The sequence below is a fragment of the Portunus trituberculatus genome, chromosome 38 (assembly GCF_017591435.1).
Source record: "Portunus trituberculatus isolate SZX2019 chromosome 38, ASM1759143v1, whole genome shotgun sequence".
In the NCBI taxonomy this organism is placed as follows: Eukaryota; Metazoa; Arthropoda; class Malacostraca; order Decapoda; family Portunidae; genus Portunus; species Portunus trituberculatus.
In genome coordinates, this window is record NC_059292.1 from 2,997,832 (window position 1) to 3,013,106 (window position 15,275).

Here is a 15,275-nt window from a genome sequence, read left to right on the forward strand (position 1 = left end):
TTATGAATGCACTGTAATATTGTAATTATTAGTATACATACATAAATAGCACGACACGTGGCAACACTATTTTGCGGTGTTGTCAGGTAGGTCTGGGCAGGGTCTATTAGTATTTAACCTTGGGTCTGGGAAGGCAGGCAGGTCAGGGGTCGGGGATTAAGGTGGATCAGGGTCATTCATTCATCATCTGGCCACCCACCCAGCAAAATGGAAGGAAGCGTCACGAATCGTGGTGAACCAATACACAGCCGAGAGAAAGAACTTATATACAACGTATATAACTACTTCTTAGAGAGAGAGAGAGAGAGAGAGAGAGAGAGAGAGAGAGAGGTGGGTGGGTGGTGGTGGTGGTGTAGGCTTAAAAGGGTCAGGCGATCTCTAATCCTTTTTAATTGCCCTAGTACTGGGAGAGGTTTGGCAACGCTGTAGCCGGGAAGTCCCCTTTTCCGGCCCCACCCACAGTGACTCCATAGCATGGTTTGAGATAGTCGAACGTCCATCCACGTGGCTGTAAACAAAAGGTCTCTCCCTTCCCGCCGCCTCATGCGCACCACCAGTCCACCGCATCCAGCTTATCCTTCGCTGTCGTAAGAATAACACTGTCCTGCGCTTCTACATTGCTTTTTTTTTTTTTTTTCATTTAGAAGCTTACAATGGCACCGAAGAGGCTTGTTATAGTGCGTCCACTCTATGAAGTCCGTTCAGGGCAGGGCACATTCTGGAATTCCCATGAGTGCGACGTTGCCAGTTCGACTCCCATTTATCAGATTAAGTACCGACTCACCACCCATCTGTTAATCTCTCTCTCTCTCTCTCTCTCTCTCTCTCTCTCTCTCTCTCTCTCTCTCTCTCTCTCTCCGTCTGTAATTATTATTATTATTATTTAGGTAGTGTGGAAAAAAGTCGAAATTAATAATAATAAATGATACTCCGGCGTCTTAGTTTTTGGTCCATTTTCTCTCAAACTTTCAGAAAACCTCTTTTGTGTATGTGTGTGTGTGTGTGTGTATATATATATATATATATATATATATATATATATATATATATATATATATATATATATATATATATACATATATATATTTTGGCGGGAAACCCACCAACCTAGCAACTCTGGCTTGGCCTGACTTGACCCAGCAGAAAGATGAAAGGTGATACCACCACCACTACCACCTCCAACGTGGGCAACATGTGAAAAAAACGCTGCCACATGCCGTAGAATTTATAAAAATCGTCGTTATCATCGTAAATATAGACACTCATTGTACTATGTAACTTCCTTTACTATACACGCAATACATAAAATATCACTTTCAAACAGCACATGGATGATAAATAAGAGAGAGACGCATGTACGAAGGTTGATTTGGCAGAATGGCTAGTTGTAAACGACCATACCTACCCCACCCTGAACGGACTTCATAGAGTGGAAAGACTATAGTGGTGATAATAAGCCTACAAGAAAGAATGTAGTCACAACCATCAAAAGGAAAAAGGAGATTATTGATAAAATACGAGAAAGGAGAAAGAATAACCGATCCTCCAGCTGAGTACTGTATAGCTAAATATACAGTAACCACAATACTGAAGAAGACAGCTCATTAAAAGAGCTGATGTGGCGATTGGTGTGAAAAGGCAATTTAAGCGCAGAAATGGAAAAATTGTTGATTGGATAAACCAAAGGCAGATGGCTGGTTCCTGTTCCTGGCTCGCTTGGCTCTGGGCTCTCGTCTCCTGCCGGTTCTACCTGCGAGGACAGTCTGAATGAATTCGGGTCCAGCTCTTCTCTCGCAAGTTATTCCTCCGAGGACAGTTTAGTTCCGTCATCTCCCGGGTCAGCTAGCTGGTGGTTTGTCGTCTTCCTTCCACGCTCTCCGCCCTTCATCCCCTTGTCATCGCAGTGCGTCTTCACCTCCGCTTTTGTTGTGTGATACCTTGTACTCGGTACTGTACTGTATTACACTCCAGTAAACTTAAGGAGTTGTGCTAAGTGTTTCATGCCTCCTGCCTGTCTGAGAAAGTCCTGCCTGAGTCTGGTGAATACTTGTGCCTCGCTACCCCTCGCTAGTCACGAACCTTCGCCGCGGTTTATCCCTGAGTTTGTTGCTGCCCCGTCCTGTGCTGTCCTGGGCTGCTGCTGAGGTTGAGTGAGTGTCTGTCACGGCTATGGAAGCTGAGTAAGGGCAAGGGGGGTGGCGTAACAATATATATATATATATATATATATATATATATATATATATATATATATATATATATATATATATATATATATATATATATATATATATATATATATATATATATATATATATATATATATATATATATATATATATATATATATATATATATATATATATATATATATATATATATATATATATATATATATATATATATATATATATATATATATATATATATATATATATATATATATATATATATATATATATTTATGTATTTATGTATATATATATATATATATATATATATATATATATATATATATATATATATATATATATATATATATATATATATATATATATATATATATATATATATATATATATATATATATATATATATATATATATATATATATATATATATATATATATATATATATATATATATATATATATATATATATATATATATATATATATATATATATATATATATATATATATATATATATATATATATATATATATATATATATATATATATATATTATGGCGTGGAAATATAGGTACGGACTATCTGCGTTTCGAGGTCCGGAGGAGTGGTACCAGACTACCCGATAACCAGTAACGCGCCCACCTCTGATATATATATATATATATATATATATATATATATATATATATATATATATATATATATATATATATATATATATATATATATATATATATATATATATATATATATATATATATATATATATTAACATGTTTTATTGGTCTTATAAGTTCATAACCACGAGAGAATGCAAGGAAAAATAGGAGATGAGGGAGACAGGATCATGGGAGAAATCTTCCTAACTTACCCCTAAAAACGTTTTCTATGAAAGTGCTCGCTAACAACAGATGGTAGCACCACCACTGTCCTCCAAACTATCCCCTTGTATATTCCTTTGTTCGATACATCCAATCACTGTATTTCAAACACGCACTACCGAGATAACAATTGGCGAAATAGAAATTAATAGTGTAGTCCGTAGTTAATCATAATGATGATATCATTATAGTTTGGACTAAACGTTCTTGAGAGAGAGAGAGAGAGAGAGAGAGTCAAAGCAAACTTCTCTATGAAATATGCATCTATATATAATAATAGTAAATTTAAACATCTGGAAAATCTATTATGGAACAAGTGAGTTTTATTTAACTGGACAATTCTAACAAATGCTTGCATGAAACAGAACAATTTTAATTTCCGATCTGAATTCAAGGAGACTGTGGAGTGTGGATGTGATATACGTATGTGGCATTGCAGTTGCACTGTCACTTGGCAAAACAAAACGATAAGATAACATTTAGGCCACACAACTTTGCCCAAGCCATCATGTTTTCAGGGATCCTATTTATAGGTACTAGACACTGTAGACATAACTATTCTTTTTTTTTTATTCTTCTTAATAATTAACTGTCATGAACGTATTATAGCCATTGTTACGTACACATTTCGTTATTAGTCTATTCCTCCATCTTTATGACGATGAATACATATACGTACGTACATTCAATGTTTTTCGCTCATTTATGCGTATAGGTTTATGGTATATTAATTTTCTCCTCGGAAAGACATCTGTGTGTCTTATGATGATATAGCATTCCACGTTTCAAGATTACTTTCCATTGTTCCAAAACCTTTCTTATGACTTTTCCCCAGCAGTAGTAAATTATATAACGAATTAACGATAACTACTGAAACACAGGAAAACCAAACTAAGACAAAATTTAATAAGATAAAAGAGCAGGAAGGGAAAATGATGACATTCTTTATTTCATGTTAGATTAATTACGAGTTGTAGTTTTTGTGCATGAAATTATAAACTCGTCTAAAATCAAATGAGAAGAAAAAGAGATGCATGATGAATCCAAATCTGGGGAAACCTCTGTCCAGTATTACTATTCATCAATACCAAAATAATCATGACCATATATTTATCCCCTAGACTCAAACTGTTATATGAGCTTAGTTATTAGGAAAAGATCAAAAAGAAAAATGTGCATTTCACAAAGAAAACCCTATTCTCAAACATAAGTAATGTGTATCTCCCATGATTCCACATAATAAATATTGGCAAAAATAATTATTTCTTTAAGAACATATCCACAGTGCATTATAACAATCTGAGGTAGTAAGAAAGAAAAAAAAATTATTTTAATATCAAAAGATGTAGTTATGAAATATTAAAATGTTAAAAAATCCATCAGCTTTATTAATTCTTCACATGCAAAGATTGGCGAATAGACATAAATTACATTTTCTCTCTCTCTCTCTTTCATAAATAACAACATAAATTAATGTAAAGTTTAGTTTTAATAAAGAAGTGATATTCACATGAAAAACAAACTAATTTCAAAGCCTGAGTAATCTAGTAATAAGAACTCCAGACCTACTGAGTACTTATAACACTACTTTACAACTTTCTATCAACAAATATAGAAGTTAGCTTCAATATGATAAATATGGTAAGGGGAGAAATATATGTAGCTGATTTTTTATTTTGGCCTCTTTTACAGAGAAAAAAAAAGTAAAATTCTGAGCCCATCAAGTTAATACATGTAGAAAAGCATTTTGAGATACTCAGTGAGAACTTAAAGAGGTAGATCTCACTTGCCAATCCAAACTCTACAATATGAATACAAGCACAAAGAAAAAAAAAAAAAAAAAAAAAAAAAAAAAGAAAAAAAAAAAAAAAAAGAAGTTGGACAAGGGGAATGTTGGACTATCTTTATTAATTCCATCTTTGTATAACCTACTAATCCAGGGAAACAATACCTTCAGGACTAAGTAAGGAACACTCCTCATCTACACAAATCCCAAATGCATGACCAATGTGACCATATGTTTGTCTCTCAACTCAGCCTAGGCCAATACCATGCCTCCATGTGAGAACTCCATCTGTATAGCAGGCTCCTGGAATGCCAGCCAATCTGAGGCATGGGTCGGTAACAAACCCATGCTGTGACACTTGTACAGGGCCAGGCCAACGTTGACAAGGTTTCCCAGTAGGTAGATCAGTTTCTGCATTAAGAAGGAAAGCAGTGATATGACTTTGCTTTGGTGAGTATGTATAAGTTACCTATTTCCTCTTTTTTTTTTCTGATCACTAAGGATAAGGATTCTCCAAAAATAGTGGCCACAACAAGGTTTCTGTTTGCACTTTAATCCTCTCACTGTCCTCTCTTCCCTTTCCTTACATCCTCTGACATTCTATCCTGCTTCATTGCATGTTCTCTTGCACTAACCATAAATGCATATTAAAACCATATGTTTTTCTCTGTATCATCTTACCTTCTTCCACTCCTTTAAAATAGACCAAATTGCCTTAGAATACTTTTACTAATATACAAAAGGATAACAGTGGCTTTTGTTTAGTCAATCGGCATACTCCTCTCTTTCCATGCTATCCTACATAATGTTGTAGATAATAAAATTTGTCCATAAATAATTCAAATATATCATGACCCTATTGTAAAAATAATACTTCATCTGGTAGTATAAACAAACTGCATAGTATAGATACAATTCAACATTCTTTCTCACTCAATCACATATATACATTCTCACCTGCAGACCTGCATGGACACCCTCAATAGTCCTGAAGGTAGCACTGGTGGCCCAGAGTGCCTTGATGGGTCGCAGCAGCATCATGCCTACCATCATGATTGGAAAGATGCTAATGCTGTTCCCCGCCATAAACATTAGGAACAGGTTCATTGGCACCTATGGCAAATTAATATTTAATCAGTACAATACGTTGTCATACATTGTTCTGAAAGGTATACAGTAATACTCCGCTTAACGAACAGGATAGGGGGTGTCAAAGGTGTTCGTAGAGCGGAAATTTGTTAAGCAGACGTAATTTTCCCATATGAAATAATGGAAATAGGGGGGGATGCATTCTGGGCTGGTCTTCAACATACCACATGGGTTAAAAAAATATATATATATATTTCTATTATCTTTTTACAAACCTTGCCACCAAGAAAGGATTGTTTTGTAATGCATAAAGCAAAATCTTACATGGAATACCAAAAAATAAAGCAGAGAGGATGAGATCGGCCACAGACGGCGGAGACTCCGGTGACTTGGCAGCTTCTTCTTCTTCTTGTGACCTTTTTGGCTTGGCGTGTTGTCTTTCACCACGATATTAAATTTGTTTCCACTCCTCTATTGCCTGCTATAATGGATATCATATCTTAGTATTCATATATGCTCATGCCATGAGGATAACCTGCAGTCTGTGGCAGTGATTGATAGTGAATTAGTAATGAAATACTGCGGTACTTCATTACTAATTCACTATCAATCACTGCCATGGAGTCCAGGTTATCCTCATGGCATGAGCGTATATGAATACTAAGATATGATATCCATTATAGCAGGCAATAGAGGAGTGGAAACATAAATTTTGTGGTGAAAGACAACATGCCAAGCTAAAAAGGTCACAAAAAGAAGAAGCTGCCAAGTCACCGGAGTCTCCACCGTCTGTGGCCGATCTCATCCTCTCTGCTTTATTTTTTGGTATTCCATGTAAGATTTTGCTTTATGCATTACAAAACAATCCTTTCTTGGTGGCAAGGTTTGTAAAAAGCTATTAGAAATGTTGTTTTGTGAACATAAATGCACATATAAGACAGTAACACCATCTCCAGAGGTGGTGTTCCCAGCAACCTCAGAGCAACCTCGTCACCATCCCTCCAAGCGTTCATGGATGCCATTTCGCAGCAGGAGGTTACTCTGAGGTTGTTAAAGAATCTTGGATCCAGCTCCAGGAGCGTTAGAGACAGGGGAGGAGCCAGACAATCACAGCAAAGCTGCTGCGTTCGGTCCCTCATCCAGCAAATTCAAACCCAGAAAATTCGCTAAAACGGATGTGGTTGTATGTTATGCGGACTTTTTTGGTCTAACTTTATATAAACCGGAAATTCGTTAGATGAACGTTCGTTAAGCAGAGTATTACTGTAGTTAGAAATGAAGTGTACCTATAAATGTAGGCAACCAAGAACAGATTTAATGAAAAGATTATATGAAGTTGTAGTGGTACTGTTTACATTGTATGTGAGAGCATTAAAGATGAAATTACATGAGATGGAGATGAGAAATCTAATAAAAAAAAATTAAAAAAAAATAAAAAAAGGGAAAAAAAAAAAAAAGTGTTCATGGATGGGCACTTATACAAATCAACTAGCAAGTAATTGGCAAAGCTAAGAGTTTCATTAACAACTGGAGTTTCTATCAACTTAAAATCACAATCCCAAAATTGTGCATGTTTCTTCCACTCTATTTATCAAGAGATATAGTAAATCCAGAAATAATTTAATAGATAATTACTTGTGAGTGCTATTATAGTCTTCCTAATCTAAACGCAGCTTTCTGGCTGGGTTCCTTAAGGAATACCAGGCCTTCCAGCTCTGCCAAGTCTACAAGAACTAGCAAATTAGAGCTCCATATACATAAGTAAGAGGCGTATAAAATGCTTTAATGAAAATTCAGTATCATCAAATATTAAAAGAAATTAACTAAGAGAAAAATTAACATTCCACGCTTACAATATGCATATCACAATAACAAATACCGGCAGACCTGTGTAACAGTGTTGTTGTGAAAACGTTATAATCTTTATTCAACATTCACCATAGTCCTTAGTAAGACAAATAGTGCAACAACTGTGTTCCAAATACAATACGAATGAACATCTAAAAAAAATGAGGTTATTCGTATATAAGATCAAATATTTTTGACTCCATTCACACGGCAACACTCATTACTATCCAAGGCGCGGCCTGCCTGCGACACACTGTGGGGGGGCATGGTCACGTGTCACGGAGGTAGATACCTATCCACACACACGACCTGTGGGAATCTATAAGATGGGAGATGGAGTAGAACTGGAGAAAGTTAAAACAGGAAAGGACTTAGGAGTGACGATGGAAGAAAACAATCAACCAGTAAGCCATATTGATAGAATTTTTAGAGAAACATATAATTTGCTAAGGAATATTGGAGTAGCATTTCACTACATGGACAAAGAAGTGATGAAGAAATTGCTAAGTACTATAATAAGACCCAGATTGGAGTATGCAGGAGTATAAAAAGAAACACATAAGGAAATTGGAGAGGCTACAAAAAATAGCTACAAGAATGGTTCCAGAATTTGAAGGGATGACATATGAGGAGAGACTAAAGGCTATGGATCTACCAACCCTGGAATAAAGAAGGGAGAGAGGAGACCTTATACAAGTTTATAAATTGATCAACGGAATGGACCAAGTGGATAATGAGAAACTGATCCTGAGAGAAGAATATGACATCCGAAGCACAAGATCAATAGTAAAAAGCTGAGAAAAGGAAGATATCTGAGAGATATTAAAAAATATAGTTTCCCGCAGAGATGTATTGAGACGTGGAACAGTTTAAATGAAGAAGTAGTGTCTGCAACGAGTGTGCATACTTTTAAAGTAAGATTGGATAAGTGTAGATATGGAGACGGGGCCACGTGAGCATAAAGCCCAGGCCCTGTAAAACTACAACTAGGTAAACACACACACACACACACACACACACACACACACACACACACACACACACACACACACACACACACACAGTGTGAATTTAATGTTGGAAATTGAATATAGGAATAAGGAAGGATTGTCACAGAGAGAGAGAGAGAGAGAGAGAGAGAGAGAGAGAGAGAGAGAGAGAGAGAGAGAGAGAGAGAGAGAGAGAGAGAGAGAGAGAGAGAGAGAGAGAGAGAGAGAGAGAGAGAGTGGATGTGAGGGAGGAAGGGAGAGAGCGATAAATGAGAGATGGGTCAGGTCACACCCTTGGCCATTCAAATTCTGGGTGAAATATGGCAGCAGTGGAAGGCCTGCTATTCCCTAAGGAGCCACGCCAAAAAACCGCATTAAGATTTGGAAGACTATAATAATGCTTTTATTTATTTAATGAGGCTGTGTAGAGAAAGATCACGCACTTGAATTTCTCATATCATTATTATTGAATAACTTTCTAGGCTTTAATGAGGCAAGATTTATGGAGAAATTATGATATATCTTTTCAATACTGAAGCAATGCTTTAATGTTATAAAGGAGATATTTTAACGGGAAAATTACAACACTTGATTCATTTGGCATCTATATCATTACTGATGAATAAATTTATATAAGGATTTTTTAAGATATAATCATTCAATCAATTTACTAATATTTCTCAATCCCTGTTGTAAAAAATATAAACAAATACCAAAACAGAATAAGGGAAAAAAATTTATCTTGAAATATGCAGCTACTCATGTCTGACTGTTGCTGCCTCATTTTCAAAGATTTTGCCGAGTGGCTGAAAACATCACACTTGCCTTACTATGTCTTTAACAGAAAGCAAACTGTCAACTGGACAACTACCAAGACTTACAGACTTTAGAGGACTGAGGGCTGTGTCCCAAGCCTTCTTGATGACTAGGTTGGGGTCGCCCTGCCTGTTGGCCTCGGCATGGACTTGACTTACAGAGCTACGGTAGCCTGGAGGTGCTGGCAGATTTTCATTCCCCCGCTCCCCTCTCTTCCCAGCCAGGTCAAGAGCCCACTTCCGGCGGTGAGCAATGGCACGACTGGTCATTGTTATCAACCTGCTGGATGAAAATTGATTTTGTAATCCTATATGAAAATATTTACTCACATTCTTCAAAGAAATTATCAAGGTTCTCTTCTCTCTAAGATGACAACTAAAATGTGTGGGGGAAAAAATTATTTCATTGTAAGAAAAAAAATAAAAAAAAGTATGATAGAATTAATCTTTACAGTCTCCCATGGGTTGCCTCACCTCCACAGACTTCCCAATGAGATGATAACTGCTGCTTCCACTTGGCAACACTCTCCAGGAATTGCTGGAATCTTATGCTCTCAAACAACTCTACTTGTTCAAAAATACTGAAAAAAAAAAGTCTTTTAAAACTTCAGAAATCTTATAAGACCTATGTGCATGTACTTCCAAAAGGCTTATATGTCACCAGTGAATATTTTTTCATGACCTGATATCATATATATATATATATATATATATATATATATATATATATATATATATATATATATATATATATATATATATATATATATGCAAAAATGTGTCATTAATCTATACAATTAGTAATCTTTTGTCTTTTACCAGGATTATTCCAAACCTCACACCAAGCAAAATGTCACTAAGTCCTAACTAGCACCAGTAGGTCTTCAGCATCCTACTCTATGACAAGGGAGAGTGAAGGATGAATGAAAATCAGGTAATGAAAATCAGGTAAATTGTTATAATACAGCCACATCAGATACAAGCATGGAACTCACATATGTAGATGAGTCAGTGACCTTGCTGTGAACATAGAAAAATTGCATGGCATGCATTTATCATGTCTGTAACAGCACTAGGGAGTGTGGCAGAAATTTCAGATTTTTTAAGTCCTTCGGTGTAATTTTTGGGGCGTTTCGTTTTGTTAGGTTAATGTCCTAGTAGCAGGTATAAAGGGTGGGGTGGATGCAGTCCCATGGCTAGGATAGGTTATTTTAGACGAATTTGGAATATCAAGTGGTGGTTTGGTGGTTGGGGAAATGCAGATGCATTATAAATAATTACTAAATCCTCTTATGAGTGATTTGTAGCTCTTTCAGATATATTTACCTAGTTGTTTGTTACAGGGTTTGAGCAGAGCTCATGGTGACCTGTCTCCATAACTACAATTATCCAACTTTTCCTTGAATTTGTGCACACTTTCTGCTGTTACAATTCTCTTCACTTAATCCATTCCAGACGTCCACCATCCTATCTGGAAAACTGAACTTTTTAATGTTCCTCAGACACTGACTTTCCATGATCTTGGCATGTCTTCTTGTTTGTCTGTCTCCATCCTCCGTCAGTGTTGCCAGGTCTTGTCTATCCATCTTTTCCATATTGTTTACTAACTCGTACATCGTTATTAGGTCTACTCTTTCCCGTCTATCCTTCAAGTTTGGTAGCTCCATCTCCTTCAGTCTTTCTTCATTAGGAAGATCCTTTATTTTTGGGACCATCTTTGTAGCAATCCTTTGGATTATAAAAGTAAGGAAGTGGTGCGTAGCTTATATAATTCCTATGTTAGGCCCCATTTAGAGTATTGCATACAGGCCTGGTCACCCCACTATAGGCAGGATATCAACATGTTAGAAGCAGTTCAGAGAAGAGCAACTAGGATGATACCAGCTTTGAAGCGCCTGGAGTATAGAGATAGATTAAAGGCATTAAACATGTTTTCATTTGAGAGATGTATAAGAGGGGATATGATAGAGTTATTTAAAATGTTCTCAGATACAAACTACATAGATGTGAGATCTTTCTTTACCTTAGAGGAGGGAAGTAGGACTAGAAATCATGGCAGGAAGATTAGAAAGCAAGGCTGCAGGTTAGATATAAGAAAATATTTCTTTAGTCATAGGGTGGTAGACTTCTGGAATGCATTGCCAGAGACGGTTGTAAATAGCACTAGTTTGACAATGTTTAAAAACAGATTAGATAAGCACTTAAATTTATTAGATTTATAATTATGTATAGCGCTGCATGATAGTTTTTATAAGAAATTTACTATAGTTAAACAAGACATGATCCCCATGTATGGGGATCACAGATTGTAGAGGAATTCGCTGCAGGACTTAGCCCTGTTAATGGGCCAAATATTTAGAATTAGTATATAATGTATTGTGTACTTGTAAGTGTATCTTTAAGTACTGATGACGAGGTCGCTGTGCGACTGATACAGGATAACCTAGATGGGCCCTGGTGGCCCTTTGTTATCCTATTATTTATGTTATGTTATGTTATGTTAGTTTCTTGATGTCTTTCTGTCTATATAGTTACTACACCACAGATGCATATTCTAGTCTAGGTCTTATCATAGTGGTTATGATCTTTTACATCATACTCTTATATATGCAAGTGAACGCCACCCTAATGTGCGTGTGTGTGTGTAATTCACCATGGTCGCCTGCTAGTCACCTAGCCAGTCTTCCTCAGGTACTGTCCCAAAAAAACCGTCCCGCGTGCTCGCCTCGATTCCCAGCTCCCACTTCGCAGCTTCTCTACCCAGCTGATTTAACGTCACATATACGAAGCCACGCTATTGGTCAGAGAGAGAGAGAGAGAGAGAGAGAGAGAGAGAGAGAGAGAGAGAGAGAGAGAGAGAGAGAGAATATGAAAACGAATAAGGAGGGAGAGAGAGAGAGAGAGAGAGAGAGAGAGAGAGAGAGAGAGAGAGAGAGAGAGAGAGAGAGAGAGAGAGAGAGAGAGAGAGAGAGAGAGAGAGAGAATATGGTAACGAATAAGGCAGCGTTTCTCAACCTTTTTACCCTTGCATAACCCTTCAAATACCGGGTGACCCAAAATGAATGCAACCCATAAAAGTACTCACAACTGATACAAATGTGAATGGATTGAGTTTATTTTTTACACACATCAACGTAAGATGACAACAATTAAGTTCTGAAAGTTTGAGTCATTTCGGTTGGGTGATCCACATGTCAGCGACGTTCAAAGGTATGCTCCAAATGTCCACCGCGTTGACGGAGACACTCCTGAATGCGCCGTGCAAAATTGTTCACCACGCGGACACATTCTGCCCCTGGAATCTCCCTGATCATTGTTGTTATTGCAGCTTTCAAGTCCATGATGTCTGGGAGTTGTTTTCATAGACGTGGTCTTTCAAATAACCCCACAGATAGAAATCTGGGGGGGGTTAAGGTCAGGTGAGTGCGGGGCCCACTCGGGGTCACATCTTCTGCTGATCAATCGCTCTTGAAAGCGTTGTCGCAGCCAGGTCAGCGTTTGGTTTGATGTGTGTGGGGTGGCCTGCTGGAACCACTGCTCTACACGAATGAGTCGAGCACGTCTCCCGAGTCTTGTCCAGAACTTCCTCAGGATCTCGATGTAACAGTCTGTGTTGACCGTGACAGACCTTTCCTGTTCGTCCTCAAATAAAAAAGGACCAATGATGCCATGCTTTGACATGGCCACCCATGCAGTACATTTAACTGAGTGTAACGGACACTCAAGAACATCCTCTGGTGGTGCTGTGCCCCAGAAAATACAGTTTTTACTGTCACGTGGCCAGACAGAAGAAAATGTGCCTCATCTGAGAACCACACATCATCAAGAAAGTCATGATCCACATAAATTTTGTCACAAAACCATTGACACATAACGACTCTTTTGTCCTTATCCGCCTGCATCAACTTCTGTTTGATCTGAATTCTGTATGCATACAGGTGAAGGTCCTTTTTCAGTATCCGCCTAACTGATTCCTGTGCAATGCCTAGCTCTTGGCTCCGACGTCGGATAAACTTCTTCGGGCTGCGACCAACAGAGTCCCTGACAGCAGCAATATTTTCAGCGGCCCTTGCACTCAAATGTCATCCAATTCTCACCTCTCCAGCTTTAAAGCTCAGTTTTTGCACACTTCTTGATCTCCTAAACTCATTCACCCATCAGTAAATCTGACTTTTATCAGGATAATCGTTAAAGTTAAACTTTCTTCGGAATCTTGCCTGCACTGATTTGAACGATTTTGTCTCAAAATAGGTCTCAACACAAAATGTTTTTTGTTCAGTTGTCCAAGGCATTTTTAGTACTGGCTGTTATTTTCTCTTGTTGTTATCCTCTCTTCTAGTGGAATCTGCAACATAAAACGAATTGGATTACTTTTCACAATTTTATTCGCTATGATATGGGTTGCACTCATTTTGGGTCACCCTGTACATTACACAAAATTATACAACATATATTTCTCATTTAATGTGACGTAAAATCCGCTGGGTGGAGGAGCTGCGAAGGGGGAGCCGGGAATCGAGGCGAGCGTGCGGGACAGTTTCTAGGGGACAGTGCCCTTCTCCATTTTGGAGCAAGCTCAGAGCTGATAGACCAATCTTCGGGTAGGACTGAAACCACACCACACTCCACAAACCAGGAAAGCGAACCCACAACCCCTCGAGTTACATCCTGTACTTACTTGCTGCTAGGTGAACAGAGGCTACACATTAAGAGGCTTCTTGTCCATTTGCCTCACCACGCCTGGGATTTGAACCTGGGCCTTTTCTGTTGTGGGCCGAGTGTGCTAACCACTACACTACGCAGTGTGTGTGTGTGTGTGTGACTAGAAAATGTCTTTTCCTTTAGGCTAACCTTCCTTTGCCTAGAAATGAGTGGAGATCAGAGATGGACCCCAATAGCTAAGAAAACCAGCCTGCAATGATTAGTGGCCTTCAGGCAAGTACTGCTACTTTCACTTAACAGAAGGAGCGAGCACCAGATGGTGTGGCCACAGCTAGGCGAGGTAGAATGGGCGAGGCAGGGCAGGGCTCATCAGACTGACGTGTGTCAAGAAGAGGCTAGCGCAGGGAGTGTATATGAACTTATTGTATCTTTTTCATAATTCACAAGATGAAAAAAAATCACCCGAAATACAGGAAAAAATCTCTCGAAAGTCTCATGTCTGACACATAGCAATGGCAGGCAACCAACCGGCATAGAGATGGTATACTATTTAGAACCTTACTACTTATTGGGTGGGCAGGCGTTCTTCACTGCTGGTGTGTCTTCCCGATAACTGTGTTTTCTGCAGAGGCGACCAAAGCACAATCTAGCTCACAGTCACTCCACACCGCTGCGCTTCTCACCGCCAGTCAGTCAGTCACTAGTTTGTTTTCATCCTCCACCTCCAGTCCAGTCCATGGGGAGGCGATGGGTTGGGGAGGGGGAGAAGCAGATGTTTTTATTTATTCATTTATTTTTTTTCTTCCCTTATACATTATACACATACAATACACGAAACGTGAAAGTTAAAAAAAAAATGGCACTTATTTTCTTTACTGCTCAGGAACAGAAAAAAAAAAAAATCCAAATACATGAAGGGACAAGGACATAAGAATCTTCATCTGACACACACACACACACACACACACACACACACATGCAATAAAAAAGAGAAAGCTATCCCTAAAAATAC

At 37.8% G+C, this 15,275-nt stretch overlaps 1 protein-coding gene across 5 annotated transcripts; it reads right to left on the reverse strand.

Moving 5' to 3' along the window:
* Positions 1-4,444: 4,444 nt before the first annotated feature.
* LOC123514743 (ER membrane protein complex subunit 4-like) lies at positions 4,445-15,023 on the reverse strand. Of its 5 annotated transcripts, none has more exons than XM_045272841.1 (5): positions 14,826-15,022; positions 10,076-10,182; positions 9,668-9,881; positions 5,818-5,973; positions 4,445-5,271 (listed from the first exon to the last, which is right to left on the reverse strand). In XM_045272841.1, exons 3-5 carry the CDS (start codon positions 9,869-9,871, stop codon positions 5,113-5,115), a joined length of 519 nt encoding a protein of 172 aa, XP_045128776.1. In that variant the 5' UTR covers positions 9,872-9,881; positions 10,076-10,182; positions 14,826-15,022; the 3' UTR covers positions 4,445-5,112. The 5 variants fall into 5 exon arrangements, with proteins under 5 accessions (XP_045128776.1, XP_045128778.1, XP_045128777.1 ...); XM_045272843.1 differs by having other exon boundaries at positions 10,076-10,197; XM_045272842.1 differs by having other exon boundaries at positions 9,668-9,884; positions 10,076-10,197.
* Between the last annotated feature and the right edge of the window lie 252 nt (positions 15,024-15,275).